This window comes from Ooceraea biroi, chromosome 3, assembly GCF_003672135.1.
Source record: "Ooceraea biroi isolate clonal line C1 chromosome 3, Obir_v5.4, whole genome shotgun sequence".
In the NCBI taxonomy this organism is placed as follows: domain Eukaryota; kingdom Metazoa; phylum Arthropoda; class Insecta; order Hymenoptera; family Formicidae; genus Ooceraea; species Ooceraea biroi.
In genome coordinates this window covers 8793297-8813444 of record NC_039508.1, presented here as the reverse complement: position 1 = coordinate 8813444, position 20148 = coordinate 8793297, and the positions used below count along the sequence as shown (strand labels likewise).

At 32.5% G+C, this 20148-nt stretch overlaps 1 protein-coding gene across 4 annotated transcripts; it reads right to left on the bottom strand.

The window, feature by feature from the left end:
- Nucleotides 1-1643: 1643 nt before the first annotated feature.
- On the bottom strand, nt 1644-13823 carry LOC105279943 (geranylgeranyl pyrophosphate synthase). Of its 4 annotated transcripts, none has more exons than XM_011340068.2 (8): nt 13734-13823; nt 7385-7456; nt 5056-5210; nt 4185-4329; nt 3916-4036; nt 2681-2841; nt 2503-2605; nt 1644-2004 (listed from the first exon to the last, which is right to left on the bottom strand). In XM_011340068.2, the coding sequence occupies exons 2-8, from the start codon at nt 7445-7447 to the stop codon at nt 1790-1792; spliced, it is 963 nt and encodes a 320-aa protein (XP_011338370.1). In that variant the 5' UTR covers nt 7448-7456; nt 13734-13823; the 3' UTR covers nt 1644-1789. The 4 variants fall into 4 exon arrangements, with proteins under 4 accessions (XP_011338370.1, XP_011338371.1, XP_011338372.1 ...); XM_011340069.2 differs by having other exon boundaries at nt 2702-2841; XM_011340070.2 differs by lacking the exons at nt 5056-5210; nt 13734-13823.
- Between the last annotated feature and the right edge of the window lie 6325 nt (nt 13824-20148).

The following is a 20148-nucleotide window of genomic DNA, read 5'->3' as shown; positions in this document are numbered from 1 at the left end:
TGCATCTGTGTGTATATGTGTGACATTAGAATTAAGCATAGAATAAGTTTAATTACATTTGTACATATTTCAGCGAGTTGTTATGTAATTTAGAGTTTAAGGTAATTATTGTAATCTTTAGATTATTTAAATACTAAGACAATTTTTGATTCGGTTTAGCAGCGCCAAGTATTTTTAAAAAAAAAACACTTATTTGTATTAATAAATATATTTCTATGTATTAAAATATGTATTTATTTGTATAAAAATATCTGCTTAATATTATTATGTCCTTTATTTTTTAATATCAAAGGCTAGTATTCATAGTCCGTTCTTATTTTCAGACGATCTGAAGTAAAATCTTAAGATGCTAATACGACTGTGTGATTGGTTTCAAATATCTTATGATTGTACTTAAGATGGTCTTAAATCAGAATCAACAATGAATATCGGTCAAAGAGTAATAATAAAGTAATAGATTTTCTGGTTTGCATAAATACCCATTGTAGTTGGCGCAATTTGTTCATATCATTAGTTTTGTAGAGTCCTTTTTTGAAAGAACTTCAGGCGCGTATACTTGGCGCTTTTTTTGTACCTTTTTTTAAAAAGGTAATTTTGTTGTGATCCTGAACTTACCTTAACAGGACCTGATAACGAAATAAGGTCAACCTGATCAGGACCACTGGGTAAATTTCTAGTCGGGTAAATTCTACTTAATTCTACTAAAATTGCAGCATTATTACTACAGTATTTATTAGGGTTATCAAACTACACAGTTTTATTCTTAACAGTGTACATATAAATCTACATATATTCTTTTTATTAAATATTTTTATTACCAATCGTTTAACAGTTTGAGATTTTATATTTTATAAGTGGTCGTTTCGACTGCGCTCGTAAGTTTTTTCGATTCTTTTAAATGCTTTCTTTTTTACAAGCTTAATATTTTCATTAGAACAAATAGTTTAAGGACTTTACAGTTTTGTTGATACATTCAAGATCATTTATTATTTCCTGAAGATTAAAATCGATGAACTACATTTTAAATCACTCTTGCAGTTGACATTTTTTAATTCTCAAAATTGAAAGAGAAATTTTATGTATTTACAATTTTATTCTTATTTCTGGTAAATATAAATAAATATAATTAATTATATAATTCGTTATTGAAATGTGTTTCTATATATTATAAATATTTATAGAGAGAGATTTATTTTATCATTTATATTATTTATTAGAAAAAAATAAAAGAAAAAGATATAATGTAAAAAAAACGGTTAATTTTAGGATACCTTTTAGTTCAGTAGTCTCGTGCGTGATCATCATACAGTGAATTCGTGTAACATATGTATGAACACGTATTCATACACTAATCATAGCTTCGCATGTACTTTGAGTTTCTCAAGATCAATTCAAAGATCATCATTCTTGTCGACTCTTAAACCACATGTTGCTTCAAATAGCATACTTTTAAAATATCCGTTCTGCTCAGTTTTTCTGTTCAGATTGCTGAACAAAAGATGATATATCTTGATAGACAAAAACACAAGATATCTCGATATTTCTTCGATTTCTATTTCTTCACAAACTTCAAAAAGAGATAACAAGCATTAAGAAAAATGAGGAAATAGAAAATCAGGGAAAAATTTTGGCACTTGATATTACAAAATTAAGTTTTCTTTTGTATTGGCACCTTATACATATATATTTTCAGTAATACATCCCAGTAATACAAATCTTTTATTTGTTTGCAAAATTATATATGATATTTTTGTACCTTGACGATAATATGTATATTCTATCGTATTTTTTATAATAGTAAGGTATTTTTATGTCCTAGTTGATCAGAATCGTCGAGAATCTTTATTAATAACGGATTGCCTCCTAAACGATCGATTTCAGCTCTTGCTTTTGCATTCAATTCTTCCAATACCTTTCTGGTATATTCAAACGAACCGCATTCTTCTAACAATTTATTGCAATGGCGTTTCATCTCTATATTCTTTGTCCGTTTTCTCAGGATATCTTTATTCAGAATGATTAAGGAAGGCTGATTTAAAAGTTGCAAAATACTTATATTTAATACATTCATCACCACCGCAATTTGAATGACTTTCCGTTCATATCAACTGAATTATTAAGATTCACTATATATATACATATGTATATCTGTATAATCGTCTCCATAACTTTAATAAAGAAAATATGAAGTTTATAAGTGCACCTTTCCGCTGTGCTTTTCTATTATTATTAAATTAATGTTGATCATTATCTTCCAAAGTAATTACGTGTTATAATATTATTGATGTGTCTTGATATGTTTATTGTATGTCGATCATCGATAACTCTCACGGCTATAAACGGAAAGCTGGTAACTCGTGACCGTCATGTTAGTGAATATATTAATGAATAAAATATTGCATTTTACATTATATTTTTCTATATAAAAAATATGATTATATATAAATAATATATAAAATAAATGATTTAATATAAAATATCATAATATATATTTAAGGATACTCTTTATTTCATTGTCCTCAGGTTTACTATGCAAGGCATGTATAATTGCAAGGCTAAATTTGCCTTCAGTTAAGTCGTCGCTATATCCTTTCTCCTCAGTGTACTATAATAAAAATGCAATTAAGTTAATATTTATTTATACAAAATCTAGTAGATGCATGTGTGCGCACTCACGCACATATATGAAGAAAAAAATTACATCAGAAGAACGTAAATTGCAATAATCATCTCTTATTTGGAAATATAATCCTAACGTTCTTGTTAATGATGAAAAGTCTTTATCACAGGTTGAAAACTGTTGCATTACTTTCACGCACATGTGAAAAAATGTAGAAATTTCTGAAAATTATTATTATATTATGTTGCAACGTTGCTGGAATGTTGTAAGCTTTTGTGATATGTGGGTAATATTTAAATCATTTTTATACGTATATTTATCTTTCATACGTACGAGGTCTGTCCCAAAAGTATCCGACCTTTGCCTGTATCATGAGAAAGAGCTATTCCGGAGTGATATGAACAACTTCGCCTTCAAAGTAGTTTCCTTCCGAAGCAATGACCTTCTGCCAACGGTTCACCCACTTGCGAAAGCAGTCTTGGAAGTCATTTTTTGTGATAGCCAATAGCTCCCTCGTCGCATTTCGCTTTATTTCCTCAATATCGTTAAATCTTTTGCCCTTCAACGGATGTTTCAACTTAGGAAATAACCAAAAGTTCACACGGAGCTATATCTGGACTGTACGGAGGTTGACGAAGTTGGACAATGCCGTGTTTAGTCAAAAACTCCTGAATCAGGTGAGATGAATGAGCAGGTGCGTTATCGTGGTGCAGCAGCCAGTTCCCACTTTTCCACAAATGCGGACGTTTCCTCCTCACTGCGTCCCAAGGTCCTCTTCTAACTCACGCACAGTCAAACGACGATTTTTGTTGATTGCGGATCGCACACGTTTCATGTTTTTCGCTGTTTTCGACGTTGAAGGTCTGCCGGAACGAGGATCACTGTTCACCGAAACACGGCCATCTTTGAACCGTCTAAACCATTCTTTTATTTGTGTGTCACTTATAGAGTAATTACCATAAACTTTATGGATCATGCCGATTGTCTCGGAAAATGTGCGGCCAAGTTTTTGGCAAAATTTAATACAAATTCTCTGCTCGACTCGTTCAGTCATTGTGAAATGCGACGCTCGGAGTTTTCGACGCTCACACAACTGCATACCGTTGCCGACTGAACAGCTGTTGGGTCGTATCGCTTGGTGGGGGTACTCCTAAAGGTCCACCCTAAATACTGAATACCTGTTTTCCACAATAGGATGCCTAAGAACAAAGATATATGCAGAGGTCGAATACTTTTGGGACAGACCTCGTATATATCTACACATGGAAAAAATTTATATGAATATTGACATTTACTTTTCTCTATCATGTTTTTGTAAGCTTCCTCGCTTGGACAGGTAAAATTATCTCTCCATACTATTTCTATTCCCTGGCCTTTAAAAGCGTCCAATACCATTTCTATGCATATTTTTAATGCCTAATAAAAGATAATAGTTATTTATATTTTTGTTTAAATCGTATACACATATCATGTGTACTTAGATACATATATGTATATATAGATACCTAGATACATATATGTATACGTACACAGCGTGTGTGCACGCGCACACTCGTACACGCACCTCAAAATGTTGCAAATTAGCCATTCTTTTCAAAGCACTGAATAATGTACAATGTGCTGCAGATGTTGTTCTCGCAATTCCATAAACAGAATGAGCAGCAGCAATTCCATATCGCTTATCAGAATTGTCTTGAATATCATCCAATCTGTAGACACACAAGGTTTTATTATAATCCAATTATTCGAATATAAATTATAATAAATTAGAAAAATAGAAAATTAGAAAAATTCTATATTACGCAATATAGAAGAGAAATAAATAAAAAACTCATACTTAATTGCAATAAATATTGATTTTAATTATTCTAATTTTCGTTTAAAATTTAATTTTTTTAAATGAAAACAATTTTTAAGCAGTGAAAATAAAATCAAAAGCAAGTTGATAAAGAAAAAAAATTACCCACACAGCACAAATGACTGTTTGCCGGCTGATAGTCGGTATTTTTCAGTCAACTTGAAGTCAACTTTTTAAGTCGACATTTAGTCAACTATTTGTTGGATGATTTATTGTTGACTTTAATTATAGACTGAAAGTCGACCTAAGGTCGACTATTTTCGAAAGTCGACTTCTAATTGCCATAAAGTCAACTTATAAGTCCACTTTTGGCTAACTGATAGACGACTATAGTCGAGTCATTTGTCGACTATTAGCTGACTATAAGTTGACATTCAGCCTGACTTCGACTTTTTAAAGTCGACTTTAGACTTATTCTGCCGATTGACAGTCAACTAACAGTCGACTTGGTGCTGTTTGGGTTAATATTAATTTAGATTCAAATTTATGAAGTCTGCAGCAATTTAATTGTGTGAAAAATTCAAGAGTTTAAAATAAAAATAAGAATATGGTGTATATACTATATCAAAAAACTTACATTACGTCTGCTATATACAACATATGTGTTATTTCAATTATTTCTTGAGCTTTATCTTTTGGTATTTTTAACCAATAGTTAAACGCCAGAATTAAATTGTTTGTTATTTGTACTATTGGAGATTGAAGAATATATTCGATCGGTTCCAATATTTTCTATACAAAACAAATATATGATTTTATTTTATTATGTAATTAACGTCATATAACAAGAAAAACATTTTGCAATTTAGAGAAGTCAGCGCCAATGATTTTGTCTCGATATGTGTTCTTGAGATTCATCTTATTAAAAAAAATAGATTTCTACAAAAAGTATCAGCCGTCGTTTAACTCGTTGTTTTATTAAAAAGTTATTAACAAAACAATATAACAATTTAAAGTTTGCCAATCGTAATACATTTAGTAAATGTAACAATAACAACAAAACACAAAATTAAAATAGATGTGTGGGCCGGAAGAAGCTCCGCCCTTTCCTTTACATTCTGGGGAGAGGAAGAATATAACCTTGTATCTTCCACCCTCAAAAACTGTAACTTATATAATCCAGAATGTATGAAACATCTCAATGCAATTTAACAATTATACAAATTTATTTGAGTTAATCCATTTTTTTCATGGTGGAGGATACAAGTACAAAGGAGGTTATATTTTTTTCTAGGTGAAGATATAGGGAGGGAGACAGAATCCATTCAGTTTACTGCATTTTAAATAAAATAATAGTTATGTGTATATATTCATTATAATACATTAATATTAAAATCCTCATAAATAATTAGGAAATTACATCTTATTCATTAAATTTATTCATTACATTTTTTGTTTACAACTTACACGTGTAAAGTTAGTCTCGCACCTTATTGAATTTTGTATTTTTCTCAATTATGCACGTTCGTGTCATTTTGTGACAAACCGTGTAGAATAATACAATGATTGGCTGAAGTTTTCAATTTTGTTTATATTGGTAGGCATGCTTCGTGCGATTATAGGTTGCGACATTGTATTTTTGAGTTCAGTTGTTATCTTATAGAGAACCGTTAAGAAACAGCAGAGTTTGCGCGCGTGCCTGTATTTTCGTCTTGCTTGTAATAAACCTTTATAAATCCGTTCATAACTTGAAGAAGCAATCCTTCTAAACCCGTCTCGACCGAAGAGCGTTTAGTGTTAATGGTGGAACGCTACTCTGTACGAATAAATCGTAACAAACCGCAACTCAATAATTTCTCAACTCGATAATTTCAGAAAAAATGAAGAAACCAAAGTTTTGCTAGCCTTGCATTTTTCAAATTTTGAATTTTTAATGACTGTTGTGTTGCGTTTATTCTACTTTGTATCATAAAGAAAAAATTCATAACTCCAATACTCGAAATAAAATAACAAAAAATGATTTTTTCTAGTTTCGTATTTTTTCATGATTGATTTCATATTTTTTTCTAAATTGTGCTGCATGTGTCGAAACAATTTCATCTCATTCCGTTTCGTTAAACCAAATTCACAAAGATATATTATATGTATGAAAGAAATACATATAAATGTAACTTCGCCGGTCGTAAGTTATAAGTTTGAAATTTCGTATTCTTAAAAATTCTTAAGGGGAAGTTGGAGTGGCTAGTGAACTTTTTTGCGATAGCGCCACCATTTCGATGCAACTAAAAAGTAGTGACTGGCATTACCGACAGAATTGCTGGCACATGCGGCAACATACTACACAAGCAAACAACCGTGTGTACATACACGCTCGCTCGCTTGTATTGTATTTGGTAAATCTACCGATTAGCGTACCCACCTCCTATCACCTTGTCCTTGACATATATTATAGAGGTCACCTCTCTGAGTACCATTGTGCTAGTTTTAACCGTCGGTCGTTGTTTAATAAAAAGTTATTAACAAAAGAAGTTTAAAGATTTTGCACGAATTTTCAGGTCGAAAGGTCACCTTCCCGAATAACCCGCACTAGGTTTTAGTCAGATTAAATATCGGTAATATAGACGACTCCAGCTTCCTCTTAACGCGCTATTTCTCATTTTGTCTGTACGAAATCTAGCGATTTGAAGAAAACTTGTCATTTGAAAAACTTGTTATGCTCTAGCACAATTTAACATAAGTGAGAAAAATACAGAATGCAAAAAGAGCGTGGCTAACTTCACATATATTAACAACTTTTTAATCAATAATATATGGTTAGACCTTTTGAAGATTGCTCAGTAAAATGACCTCAGTTTCAAATGTAAAGGTCAAGGTCATAGAGGCTGAGTTCTCTAAATTTAATAATTACTAGAATATTACTGGTCGTAAAGAAAAGAAAAGTAAAAACTAATATTCAATAGAATTACCTTATCCTCTTCCGAGGCACCATCCAGTGGATAAAAAACATTGATATTGTTGACACTTGTCATATTTTCCTTCTGAAATAAATATGACATACACACACAAATTAATTAACATTTAACTAAATTTTTTTTATTCTTATTTTGATTATCAATTTTAATCCGTAAATCTAATTTTGTAAAGCCAGGAAACTTGCGTTCCAAACAATTTAATACATTTCTTGATAAGATTACAAATATGTGACCCAAAAGAATGTCTAATAAAATTAAAGAAACGTAAAATTAACGCCAACGTATAAAAATAAAGAAGTGTGTTTTATACGTTGAAGTTAATTATGCGTTTCTTTAATTTTATTAGACATTCTTTTGGGTCACATATTTGTTCTTATCAAGAAATGTATTAAATTGTTTAGAACGCAGGTTAAGACGCAGATTAGGATCAAATTTATAAAATCTTGTATTAAGTTAAATTTAACACCATCGCATTTATACTTTCTTAATAATTGTATAACATTGTTTCATCAAGATGAATCTTGACACAGATGTAGAAGGTTGAATTTGCTTCACATACGACGAGTTCTACATTTTTGACTTTCTCACAACGGTATGTGGAGTCAGCGCATTTTGATGTTGTGGCGGGACCATTGGATAGAGGCGAATGTTTACCTACAATTTTATTCGATCCAATTGATTGCGTTTTTTCTGTCTATGTAACAATCTTTGACTTTCTCACAACGGTATGTGGATTCAGCGTATTGCGATTTAATTTTTGTAACACTGAAGATGGTCCGATGTGGGGGCCAAAACGTTTGTTTGTAATTTATCTTATTTGCATGAATAAAAATAAGCACTGACACCTAGCTACGTTCGTTGTCGTGAGTTATTGGGTCATTAAGTATGAAACTTTACAAATAGAACATAAACTTTTGCATTTTTTGGCACATTGGACATGATTTATTTTCAATCGAAGTATGCGCCCATGTTATCTACACACTTCTGCCATTTTAGTGGTAGTTGGTCTATGCCTCTACTATAGAAGCCAGGAGTACGGGAATCGATGAAGTCGCGGAAGGCTGTTTCGACTGCCTGTTGAGAATTGAAGAATTTTCCCACCAACAAGTTGTCCAAATTCCGGAAAAAGTGATAGTCGGTAGGTGATAGATCTGGTGAATATGGTGGATGACGGAGAGTTTCCAATTCCAACTCTTGTAGCTTTGCCACGGTCAGTCGTGCAGTGTGCGATCGAGCATTATCATGCAACAGGATTGGCACTGACCGATTGACCAATTTCGGTTGTTTAATAACAAGTTGTTGCATCATTTCGTCCAGTTGCTTGCGATATACTTCAGCCGTTATCGATGTACCAGGTTTCATAAAGTTGTAGTAAATAACACCTGACCTGGACCACCAAACAGTCACCATAAGCTTCTTCTGTGTAATGTTGGGTTTCGCGTGATGTCTCGGTGGTTCATCAGCGTTCAACCACTGATGTGAGCGTTTACGATTGTCGTAGAGTATCCACTTTTCATCGCAGGTCACAATTCGATTAAAAAAAGATTCATTTTTGTGACGGGAAAGCAAAGAAAGGGAAGCCTCTAGACGTTGCGCCTGCTGCGCATCAGTCAATTCGTGCGGGACCCATTTGTCCAACTTCTTTATCTTACCAATTGCAGCTAAATGAACCAATATGGTGGGTATGGAAACATTGAATATCGATGCCAATTCACGTGTACTTTGAGATAGATCGGACTCTACTACGGCTCTCAAGTGATCATTATCCACCTTCGTCTTTAGTCTTCCACGTGGCTCATTAGCGAGACTGAAATCTCCATCTCTGAAGTTTTTGAACCAATTGCCCACCGTTGCTTTAGTAGTTGAACCTTCACCAAATACAGCGTTGATATTACGAGCTGTCTCCGACACTGTGGTTCCACGGCGGAACTCATATTCATAAATCACACGAATTTTGGACTTTTCCATAGTTCTATAAAAAAGAATCCACCAATAAAACTAATGAAGATATTTGAACAAACAAATATGACATTTGAAGAGCGAACATACATCTATCACACTAACCTAACCTGATACTGACGTCTGGCGCCAAATTTGAGATAACAAATGTTAAAGATGGCGCTTTTACATTTGTAAAGTTTCATACTTAATGACCCAATATTATCAAGCGACGCGGTAGCGTCGCGACGCCAAGTACATAAAAAATAAAGTTCTGAGCAATGAGCATCACTGCATATACGTCGAGCGTTGCCAAATTCATTGCATAAACGTCAAGCACTATCGTAAAGCTTATCTGGAATTCATGTCATTTGACAGGTCACATAAACTTATGATTAAAATATTTCAGGAACTAAAACCGATATCAAAAATCTAACGGCACTTTTATTATATAATATGAATGCAAACTTTCGATTGCGACCAATTTGAATAAGATTGATGCAGTCAATCCTTAGTCTATTGTAATCATATATTATAACTGTGAAGTTCCGTTTTCCATTTCCAGACTCACGTACATATGTTCGCACATACACATGCAAAGCGATTTTGTCCCTCAAGCTTACGTTCACACATGCGTTCATACATGCATGATTTAATTTATTCGTAATTAAAAATACATGGAAAATGTTTTTTCTTACGACAAAGATATAAATCGAATAAGCTATAAAAAATTTTAAATTTACTTGTTTTAAATAAAATCATCGTGATAGCGTTGCAATGATAATTAGATAATTCTTTTAATTGTGAAATATAAATTATGAATTTAAGATATATTTTGGAACATTTACTCATAGAACGAAACCGAGAAAGAAAGAGGGAGGGAGGCACGACGTTGCACGACGACGACGTTGCACGACGACGACGTTGCATGACGACGACGTTGCACGACGACATTGCACGTCTACGACGACGACGACGACGTTGTACGACGTTGTATGGATATCCAATCCAATAAGAAAATTTTAAGGATTAATACGACGAGAGAGTGAGAAGATGAACGAGTGAGAGAGCGAGAGGACGAGAGAGTAAGAAAGCGAGAAGGCGAAAGAGCGGAAGAACGAGAGAGCGAAAAAGCGAGAAAGAGAGCGAGAAAGCGAGTGAGTGAGAGAGCGAGAGAGTGAGGGCGAGAGGATGACTTGTGAGTGAGAAAGCGAGAGAGCGAGGGAGCGAGAAAGCGAGAGGGCGAAAGAGTGGAAAAGCGCGAGAGTGAGAGGGCGAGAGAGTGAGAGAGGGCGAGAGGGCGAGAGAGCGAGAGAGCGAGAGAGTGAGAGGACGAGAGAGTGAGAGGGCGAGAAAGTGAGAGAGCGAGAGAGTGAGAGGGCGAGAGAGGGCGAGAGAGGGCAAGAGAGGGCGAGAGAGCGAGAGAGAGCGAGAGGGCGAGAGGGCGTGAGAGAGAGAGAGAGAGAGAGAAAGAGAGAATTACAAAAAGGAGTGAGATCCCTAAAAAACCTTTTTAAAAAAAGAAAAAATATATACGCCAAGTACATAAAACCTCTCAACTTGTCAAAACTCAAAACTAAATATGAAATCAATAATTAACTAGCCAAGTATCTAGAAGCAGTTTGAGTATTTTACCCAAACGTTTTCCATGCATACTCTCTTATTACATGACGACATTGAAGTACTTGGCGTGCCCGAATCACATTAAAACGTACTGTCTTACCTATAAGAGACACAAAATCATTTGCGAATCATTATTAAAAATCATCAAGATACAAGATACAATACAAATCAAGATACTATACAAATTTACAAGAATACATGACCACTGCGATCCGGGCACGCCAAGCACTTCAATGTCGTCATGTAATAAGAGAGTATGCATGGAAAACGTTTGAGTAAAATACTCGAACTGCTTCTAGATACTTGGCTAGTTAATTATTGATTTCATATTTAGTTTTGAGTTTTGACAAGTTGAGAGGTTTTATGTACTTGGCGTATATATTTTTTCTTTTTTTAAAAAGGTTTTTTAGGGATTATTTAAGACTATTGAGCTTTCACACTTCTTTATAATTATTTAATTACTTATTGACTAAAAGAGATTTAAAAGCAAAAATGTTTGATATGGAAGAAAGACATCAGTTCATGGTGGAGATCTACGAACAAGTGAGATAGAGATGAAACAGCCTAAGTGTGGAAATTCTGCAGCCAGATTCGTTTTCAGCGTCAAAAAATCTATCAGATTCTCCTACTCTGGTTTTTGTAACTAACAAAACCTTAAATTTCGCTGTGTTAGACCTATATTCCTTAATACGTGTTTTCAAATGTCGGTTAGTCTTTCCGATGTAACATGCTTCGCAATCAATACATTCAATTTTATAAACTGCACCACTCTGCAGGCCATTCATTAACTTATCTTTTTCACGCCTAATTATACAGTCAAGTCTTTTCGAAATTGTGTAAAGAAAATTAACATTATAACGTTTTAATATTCGTCCAATATTATCCAATATTCTCACTTAATGTTTTGATGTACGGAATGGTTATGAGATTTTTAGTAATTTGTACGTCCTCTTTAATGTCCCTATAGAACCCGTGTCCATACACCGAAAGATTCCAGAAACATTGCATAGACCTTACATTAAAATATTGCATGGAAGTTGCGAAATGTTTTGGCAACTCTGTTGCAAGCTTGCAGCAACAGTAAAATGTCTGCCCTAAGAAATATTGCAATGTAATATTATGGTAACATTATGGTAACATTATGGTGCAATGTATTTGTAATAATACGAGCACGATAAGAGTGTAAGTAAGAGAGTGTAGGTAAGAGACAAACATACCTTTTTTGTTTTATAATAAACTGATTGCATTAACAACCAATATTATGTGTCCGTCTTTTATCATCTTTTATCATGAATATTTATTTATAATATTAATTTTATTATAATATTGTTGTCCATGAATTACAGATCAGCTGTGCTGATACAAATATTTAAGCTTTAATATTATTATATCCTTATGGTAGTAGAGAGATGTTTGCTTTCAGCCTAACAATTTTATCATAAAATTATTTATTGTATCTATTAAAACGATATAAAGATGATGTCAGAGGTTTATACTATTAAAGATTAAATATTTGTGTCAGCACGGTTGACTATAATCCATGCACAACAATATTATAATAAAATTAATATTATAAAAAAGTATTCATGATGAAAGATTCTACAGACACACAACATTGGTTGTTAATACAATCAGTTTATTACAAAATAAAAAAGGTTATGTTCGTTTCTTACTCGCAACCTTATCGTGCTTGTGGCACGTGGTATGTTCAGTGATGCCAGAAACTGTGCGTTGGAACTTGCATTGGAACATCATGGTGGAAGAAAACAAGGTGTGCTCTTTAACAGCCAATGAGAAATTTATGTCAGATTCCGCCATCTTACTGCGGTAATTTGAATTTGAGATTATATTATTGTTTTATTTACTTAGTTTTGTGTTTTTACTTAATTATGTGTGCTTAGAATAACAAAACAAATTTAGTTTTATCTTGTGCAATAATAAAAATTGATTTTTTTCATGTTTATACATTACAAAATGGCCGCATCTGGCATCTGCGTAGAACCGTATATGAAATTCGTCTAGAGTATGAGCACACCTTGTTTTCCTCTACCATGTGTAGTATGCTGTAGGCCGTGGCATGACTAGAGATGGAGTGGTGATAGTCTCGCGACGCACATAATCTATTATGTGTCGTATCGGTGTGCGCACACGAACGATACGATAGCTTGTAAAAAGAACATTATAATGACCCTCGTATATTGCGTAGAGAACAGACAGCGAATTAGAGCAATATTTTTTAAATACCTGACGGCGTTTGAAGCTTAATTACTTTCTTTACATATATATATATATATATATATATATATATATATCTTACAATATTATTTATTAATTTCTCATTTTCTCTTCTTTTTTATTTTGATAAAATAACAAAAATAGAAATTTTTTTATTAATTCCTTTTCAAACAATAAATATCTGTCCTTTCTGAGAATCGCAAACATAAATTTGTAAATCCATATGTACGTCTTATATAAATTAATACACTAAAATTACATTTTTCATATTAATTTAGCGTAATTTATAGCATTATCTTTTTTCAATATTTCTGAAATATTGTTAATGTTATATTACAATTTCAATGTAATATTTCTGTTACATTACATTGCAACTTGCAAAGTTGTAACGTTGTTGCAATATATCTCGAAGGTTCTGTGCTGTATGGGTATTTATTTACTATTTTTGAAGCTCGATATCTCTGAATGCAATAGCACTTTTCGCAAGCAATAAAATGATTGCAATGAGATCGAAAAGGTAATAAGTAGGCGTTTCGCAAGCACTTGCCTTTCTCCGCACAAATCGTAGCGTCAAAATTCAAAACAGTTGCGGTAACTATACTAAGATTATCAGAGAAGTGCGCGTCGCTCCTACCGATCGTTGCTTTTATTTGAAACTGCCTGTCTAGAAAGATTCAAATCCATTGAGAAAGCTGACGTGTTTCGATAATACAATAGTTTTTATCCAGATTTCGTCACACGCATAGAATGGACACACACATAGAATGGACCGCTGATTGCAATGGAAGGGAGGGTCGCACGTTTAGAATGAGAAGCAGATAATATGGGTAATATGGATAATATGGATATATTCTGTTTCTCTCCGTGTATTGCTGATTATGCTGGATTACAGTAACCAATCAGGCTTCACAAGAAAGAGACGGAATATGTCTCCATATTTTCTACCTCTCACTCTAAGCGTGCGGATCCCTTCCACTGCGATCAGCGATCCATTCTATATGTCGATAGCAGATTTTGAATCTTCTTACAAGAACAATAATTGTTGTTTGTAATTATAGCGGCTGTTTTGCTATCGAGAGCCACATTTGCGATTGGGAGTTAATGACATACGCCTTTCGCACTATTGGCGCATGATAACGATAGACACAGCTGTCACGATTTGCGCACAATAAGCCGAGATATCTGTCGCAGTCGAACGCGACAGATTACGAGCATGCTAATTATCTTACTCGCCATTCAATTTCAAACACAATCAAATAAATTAAAATTTACAAGGGATGGAATTTTTAATATTCATAATAAGCATTGATGCACATTTCAGAATTCTCACATTATTCGTGAAATACATTTCCAAGAGAGATGAGAAGCATTAGCATATGGGCTGGAATAATCGGCAATACAATCATAGGGTCGCATTTCCTTCCAGATAATCTAAGAGGAGTACTATATTTGAATTTTTCACACGAGGATTTGCCACAATTGTTAGAAGATGCACATGTAGTTTTATATTAATTAATATTTTTATATAATACAGGGTGAGGCACCTAAAACAGGCCACCTGAATATCTCGGCTGTTATTGGTGATAGAAAAAAATGTGTCAGACCAAACTTGTATGGTTTCGAGGGACACATAATTTGTTCTAAATAATTTTTTATTAGGTGGACGCGTAGAAGTCATATGAAGGTCAACTTCGTTTTTTTAAATGGTATATGTTTTTTTACGTACCATCTAGTAGAGCGTTTGAAGATGGGCACATTGATCTACGGGTCAAAATCATTCAAGGTCACTGAAGGCTAAAATTTCTAAGTGCTAGAACTTTTTCATTTCTGAGTTTACGGTATTTTCAATAGCAGAGAACTCTAGGCAATATAAAAAATAATGATATCGTCAACTCAGAACTTCTCGGAAAAGAAAAAATTTCTAACGGCTAGAACTTTTTCATTTCTGAATTTACGGTATTTTCAATAGCAGAGAACCCTAGGCAATATAAAAAATAATGATAACAACTCAAAACTTCGCGGAAAAAGAAAAAATTTCTAAGGGCTAGAACTTTTTCATTTCTGAGTTTACAGTATTTTTAATAACAGAGAACTCTAGGCAATATAAAGTAAATTATTTTCCCTTGCAGTTGGCCTTCAGTGATCTTGAATGATTTTGACCCGTAGATCAATGTGCGCATCTTCAAATGCTCTACTAGATGGTACGTAAAAAAACATATCATACCATTTAAAAAAACGAAGTTGACCTTCATATGATCTCTACGCGTCCACCTAATAAAAAACTATTTAGAACAAATTATGTGTTCCTCGAAACCATGCAAGTTTGGTCTGACACATTTTTTTCTATCACCAATAACAGCCGAGATATTCAGGTGGCCTGTTTTAGGTGCCTCACCCTGTATAATAATTATATTAGGTAGTGATTTTTTCAATACGATATAATAATTATATTAGGCAGCGAAGTTTTCAATATGATGACACAGTTTACCAGAGAAGCCAAGAATTTACTAAATAAAGAATTTTGAATTGAGCGTGAATCATAACTTGACCAAAATCACCAGGTTACTCCTTAGATCGATTCTTATTTATGGGATCATATTAGAGAAATAGTTTACGGTACAGATAATCAAAAGTGTCTTCAATTAAGAAATAATATCATATCATTTGGGAAAAAATATAATATAAACGATACTGCAATTGTGTTGGATCTATGTCTCCTGTCAATTTATCTCAAACAGAATTATTTTATATAACGTAATAATAGGATAAAGAGCGAAGCAAGATGTGCGTGCTTATTCTTTAATTAAAATTCATACAAAACCTCCATAGACGTTTCGGTCTACCATTAGACCATCTTCAATATGTATAATGATCACTACATTGTAGTAAAATTCGCACGTAAACTTCAGGGGCCATACCAGTCTCCGGTTCCGAATATATTGATTCACACGCCGTCTCAAGAAATCTCGATCATCAGAGCCAAATGTATCAGAACCATTATATGTTATTCAAAATAATGAGTTGCTAGGTCATTTTACCGTGGTCGCTGCCAATCCTGTGTCAGTACCAATTAAGTAAATATACTTTCATTAAATGTCAAGAAAGTACGAGTTTTTAAAAAATAGAAACGGTTGGTAACGTTGCGTACATCAGATATTTGTTGCCACATATGTAGTATTAGGATTATACCAGGTAATGAAGGATGGAAATATACAATGAATGAAGCGAAAGTTGAGTGATACCAAAACATTTTTGTAGATTAGTTCATATTTTCATTGTCAATCGGTGCATTCGAGGAATTTTTGGGATGAATTTAAAATAAATATATCAGAAAATTGTACAGGGTATTCCAGGAGGAAAGTTCAATATTGTGGGAAGCGATGTATCAGTCATTTTAAGCAAAACTGTTCACATAAACGTATTTCCTATTCCGAATGATTTCTGAGATAGAACTATTTGAATGTACACTTGCAAAATTACTAATAAGAAAGAGATATTACATATTATTTCTAATATTTATTGTGTCAAGTGACACATTTTTTTCGGCCAGTAAGTTATTCTTTTAATTTTTTCTTTAACTAATGTCTTTTTATATTGAATTTTTCAAAACTGTATATACCTAATTTTAGAAAATGACTTTTACAGTATTACATTATTGAATCACTTGATAAGGGCCAGAAACAGTGATTGAAACGTTATGGCGGATTTTTTTCTGTATTTTCCAGTTTTGGTCAAGAATAAAGAAAGATTCAGTACCTAGTGATTTTACTGGCGACATAAAGGAGTTATTTACATTATGTTTGTTTTTTAAAATTCAGAACGTATTTTTAATTTAAAATTTCTTGCCTTTACTTTCTTAACACTTTCAAGTTAATCAGAAAAAAATATTTAAAAAAGTTATGTCTGATCTCTTTAATATTTTTAATAGAATTTAAAAGATATCATAGAGAAAAAAATTTACGATATGATATATTTATAAAATGTTATAACATTGTAACCTAAAATATTAATTAAAATATTTAAAAATATTATGGTAATTATTATATAAATTATTATACAATATTAAAAGTATTAAAATACGGTGCAATAATACGATATGTCATTAAATATTAATAGTGCATAATTATCAGAATATAATCAGTATATGTATAAGTATATAAAAAAATAGTAGCGTTCATTCTCGCTGCTCTTTTCAATATTATTATGAACGGTCTTAATATTATAATCTAATGTTACTTTGTCTTCATAATCTAATCTTAGTTCATCTTCATAATCTAATCTTCTTCTTAAGTTTAGTGTTAAGACAGTAATAAAGTTTTCTCTCTAATAATAATCTTAAGAACATATATGAAGAGCACTTAAGACGACCTTGAGATAAGATCTATGAATACTATTCTACGTTTTTAGCAACTACATGGCGCAATGCTTACTGCACAACAAGAAAACTCACATTGTCTTTTGTCTGCAAAATTATTGTGCATTATGAGTGACTATTTGACACACATATTATACAAAAGTAAACAGTGTTTTGTATGCAGTTTCTTAATGGAAGTTAAGAATTAAATTAAAAATAGAAGTAAAAGAAATATTGATCGATTTAGATATAGGTAATCATCCTGATGTTTTTCATAATAAATACCAGGATTCGAAAATATCATGATATTTATATGAATATCATAATATCAGATATTTATGAAAAATCAAAACTATCATGATATATATCAATTTCTTTATTTCACATAAAAATTTATATATGGTAGTATCCTTATTTATTGATGCTTTTAAAATGAAAAAGATAAGAATATTTCTAATAAGAACATTTATTTCTTAAAACATCTTTTGAATTTGAAGAACAAAATGTTTTGTTACATTTAACTGCAATTTTATAATTGCAACATTATTATAATGTTTTTCATAACATATAATATTTCTCATGACAGTATGTATAGTAATCAATATAAAATATTCACGATAATGTAGTCATTAGAATATTTTAGCCGTTTCATCAATCAACTGCATAAAATTGAATGTTGAGTAATTGATTGAGTTTTATAATGATTTATTGAATAAATCAAACGATATATGTCGCGATATACATATATCATGATATTTATCTGTTGATATATATCCTTGAACCCTGATAAATATAGTAATAAATACTTCCGAATGTGTGTGTGTGCGTGCGTGCGTGCGTGTGCGTGCGCGCATCATGATATCTTCTCTACTTACGATAAATCTTAAAAATTAAAATTTAATTTATATATATGTAAGCGATATTCATAATATGATTCTATATTTAAAAAGTTTCTATATTGAAAAGTTGATGTCAAATATGACTTGAAAACGTTATTAATTAAAAAAAGAATTAGCATTTTGATTAGAATTTGTAAATGATGCTTAAGCCATTGTCTTGTGATTCCTTTTGTGATTATGAATGCCATAATTAACCTGAATTGACTTACGCGTCAGAATAAATACATTTTCAAAAACAGGATACAAGAAAGATTCCGAGTACACGTGTTGGTTGATTTTATGGATACAGTATGATATAATAGGTCGTTGCAATAATAAAAGTTGTGATCAAAACATCGTTTCATTTATGCATAACATAATTATATTCTGTTTTAAGGTTTCTCAGCTGTTATCTCAGCTGTTTTCTCAAAGATTAAACAGGACGCTCTGCGGCGTCAAATTCGAAAACCAGCATGTCCAGTAATTACCAGTATGGTAATATTTTCCACAGCTTAATTTCACCGCTAACAATAAGAAATGCAACTATTTTTATGATAAATAAATCTGTAGCCAATATCATCTCCCAAGGCTCGATGTAATGTTGCCTAACGTTTGACAATTAACGTTGCAAAATGTTGCGATTGCTTTCGAGCTCCTTTGCAAATTTCCTTTGCTGAACGTTTTTTGCATGTCTTATACATACAGGGTAATACATGGCAAAAGTATGGAAACCTCTAAAGCACGCACGCACGCACGCACGCACGCATTTATATACCTGCATATTAATATATTTTTTCAATATTTATATAACTAACCCAAACAGCACCAAGTCGACTGTTAGTTGACTGTCAGTCGGCAGAAGAAGTCTAAAGTCGACTTCAAAGTCAGGCTGAATGTCAACTTATAGTCAGCTAATAGTCGACAAATGACTCGACTATAGTCGTCTATCAGTCAGCCAAAAGTGGACTTATAAGTTGACTTTATGGCAATTAGAGGTCGACTTTATGATGATTAGAAGTCTATTTTGTGGTGATTAGAAGTCGACTTTATGGCGATTATAAGCCAACTTTCAGTCAATTTTACGTTATTTATATTAACTACTAAATTTTTATTAGTGACATCTCAAACACTTGATCAATTTAATTTTATTATACTTTAATTGTATAATATTTACAATATATAATAAAATTAAGGAATAAATCTTACAAAGAAGATTACGTAAATACATATGATGACTGATTTCATTAACCACTTTATATTCTCCATTAACAAACTTTTAACAATGGGTAAAGTACGCACTTGCGCCACCTAGTAGCATCGAATGAACTATCTTCAGTACTTAGCACATGTGAATTTAGAAAACCGTTGCAACACGATTCGAAGTAAATTTTCCGATATCAACCCTCGCAAATATCAATAACATTGACATATAGAAATCATTCTGCTATGTCATGATACACAGTACGTGATTATTTAGTTTAGGAAACCTGTCATATACATAACTGTCGAAAACATAGACCTCGTTCACCCCATTTGGAATCATACCGATAACTGGACAGCGTTTACAGTCCGCTCGAGTTAGTTGAACCATTTTTTCCTCAGTGTATGAATATAAAATAATAATACTGCTTATTGATCAGAGGATTGGCCAAAAAGATATTTTTCACACATTTTTGCGCTTTGCCAAAAAAGTACGAAAAAAGATGAAAAGATTTTTAGTCGTCTTTCGG